Source organism: Helobdella robusta (assembly GCF_000326865.2).
Source record: "Helobdella robusta unplaced genomic scaffold HELROscaffold_2827, whole genome shotgun sequence".
NCBI classification, from domain to species: Eukaryota; Metazoa; Annelida; class Clitellata; order Rhynchobdellida; family Glossiphoniidae; genus Helobdella; species Helobdella robusta.
Genome location: NW_008704446.1, coordinates 1 through 1,342, shown reverse-complemented (window position 1 = coordinate 1,342; position 1,342 = coordinate 1). Strand labels below are relative to the sequence as shown.

Below are 1,342 nucleotides of genomic sequence, written 5' to 3'. Positions count from 1 at the left end.
TCGTTCGTTCGTTTGTTTGTTCATTCGTTCATTTGATTATTTATTTCATCATTTGTTCATTCACTTTCATCGTTTACAAATCTTTTCTATTTTTTATTAGTTGAAAATCAAAGAAGGAAGGACGAAAAATATCTAACTTTTTATGTTGTTGATGATGTCATTATTATTGTTTTTGGCGATTTTGTTGATGTCTTTGTTGATGTTGTTGATGTTGTTGTTGTTGATGTTTTTGTTGATGTTGATGTTGCTGTTGATGTTGCTGTTGTTGATGTTGTTGTTGTTGATGGCTTTGATGATGTCTTTGTTGATGTTATTGATGTTGTTGTTGTAGTTGTTAATGTTTTTGTTGTTGTTTTTGTTATTATTATTATTACTCCTTTTACGTTTGAATGTTGTCTCTTTGTGAGCGGAGTCAGTGTAGATGAGATTAGAAATGGAATCATTGTTGTTGATATTGTTGTTGTTGTTGTTGTGGCTGTTGTAGCTACTGCTGATGTGGTTACTGGTAGTGGTAGTGGTGTTGCTGCTTTCAGTTTTGTCGTTTTTAATACCATCCTTCATGTTTTCACGACTGCAGTTGATGTTGTCGCAACAGTTGTTGTTATTTCTGGTGAGGTCTTCGTTATTCATGATATCATTGTTTGTGTTGTTGTTGTTGTTGTTGTTAATGTTTTTGTTGTTCCTGTTGTTGGTCTTTGTAGTTGCATTCGTGTCAAATTCATTTTTACTTGCAAAAAGATTATTTATTTCAGTCGTTAATATTATGCGGAATGTTGATGTTATTTTTGTTGTTGTTGTTATTGATGTTGTTGTTGATGTTGTTGTTGTTGATGATGTTTTTAATGTTGTTGTTGTTGATAATGATGTTGTTTTTGATGTTGTTGATAATGATGATAATGATGTTGTTGCTGTTGTTGTTGTTGACGATTTTGATGATGATGTTTTAAAATATGTCGGTTTTTTTGATGCGATTGATGGCAATGAAGTTGATGGATATTTTGTTGATGTGCGTTTTGATGTAGTTGATGACGATGTTGTTGTTGATGTTGCTGGCGATGCAGTTACTAATAAAATCGTTGATGGCAAATATATTGATGTTGTTGTTGTTGATGTTGTTGTTGATTTTGTTGTTCTTCTTTTTCTTGATGTTGTTGTTGTTGATGTTGTTATTGATGCTGTAGTTGTTGATGTTGGTGTTGTTGTTGTTGTTGTTGTTGTTGAAGTCATGATCAATGTTCTGTCTGAAGTTAAATTTGCAGTTGCCAACTTAAATATAGAAACCTGGTTTTCAGATGATGATGCTGGTGAGAGCGATGATGATGATGATGATGTTGTCGGCAGG

General features: G+C 32.7%; 1 protein-coding gene across 1 annotated transcript; it reads right to left on the bottom strand.

The window, feature by feature from the left end:
- Positions 1 to 132: 132 nt before the first annotated feature.
- On the bottom strand, positions 133 to 630 carry HELRODRAFT_184729 (hypothetical protein; the record flags this gene model as incomplete). Its single annotated transcript, XM_009020689.1, has 1 exon — positions 133 to 630. The coding sequence occupies one exon, from the start codon at positions 628 to 630 to the stop codon at positions 133 to 135; it is 498 nt and encodes a 165-aa protein (XP_009018937.1).
- Between the last annotated feature and the right edge of the window lie 712 nt (positions 631 to 1,342).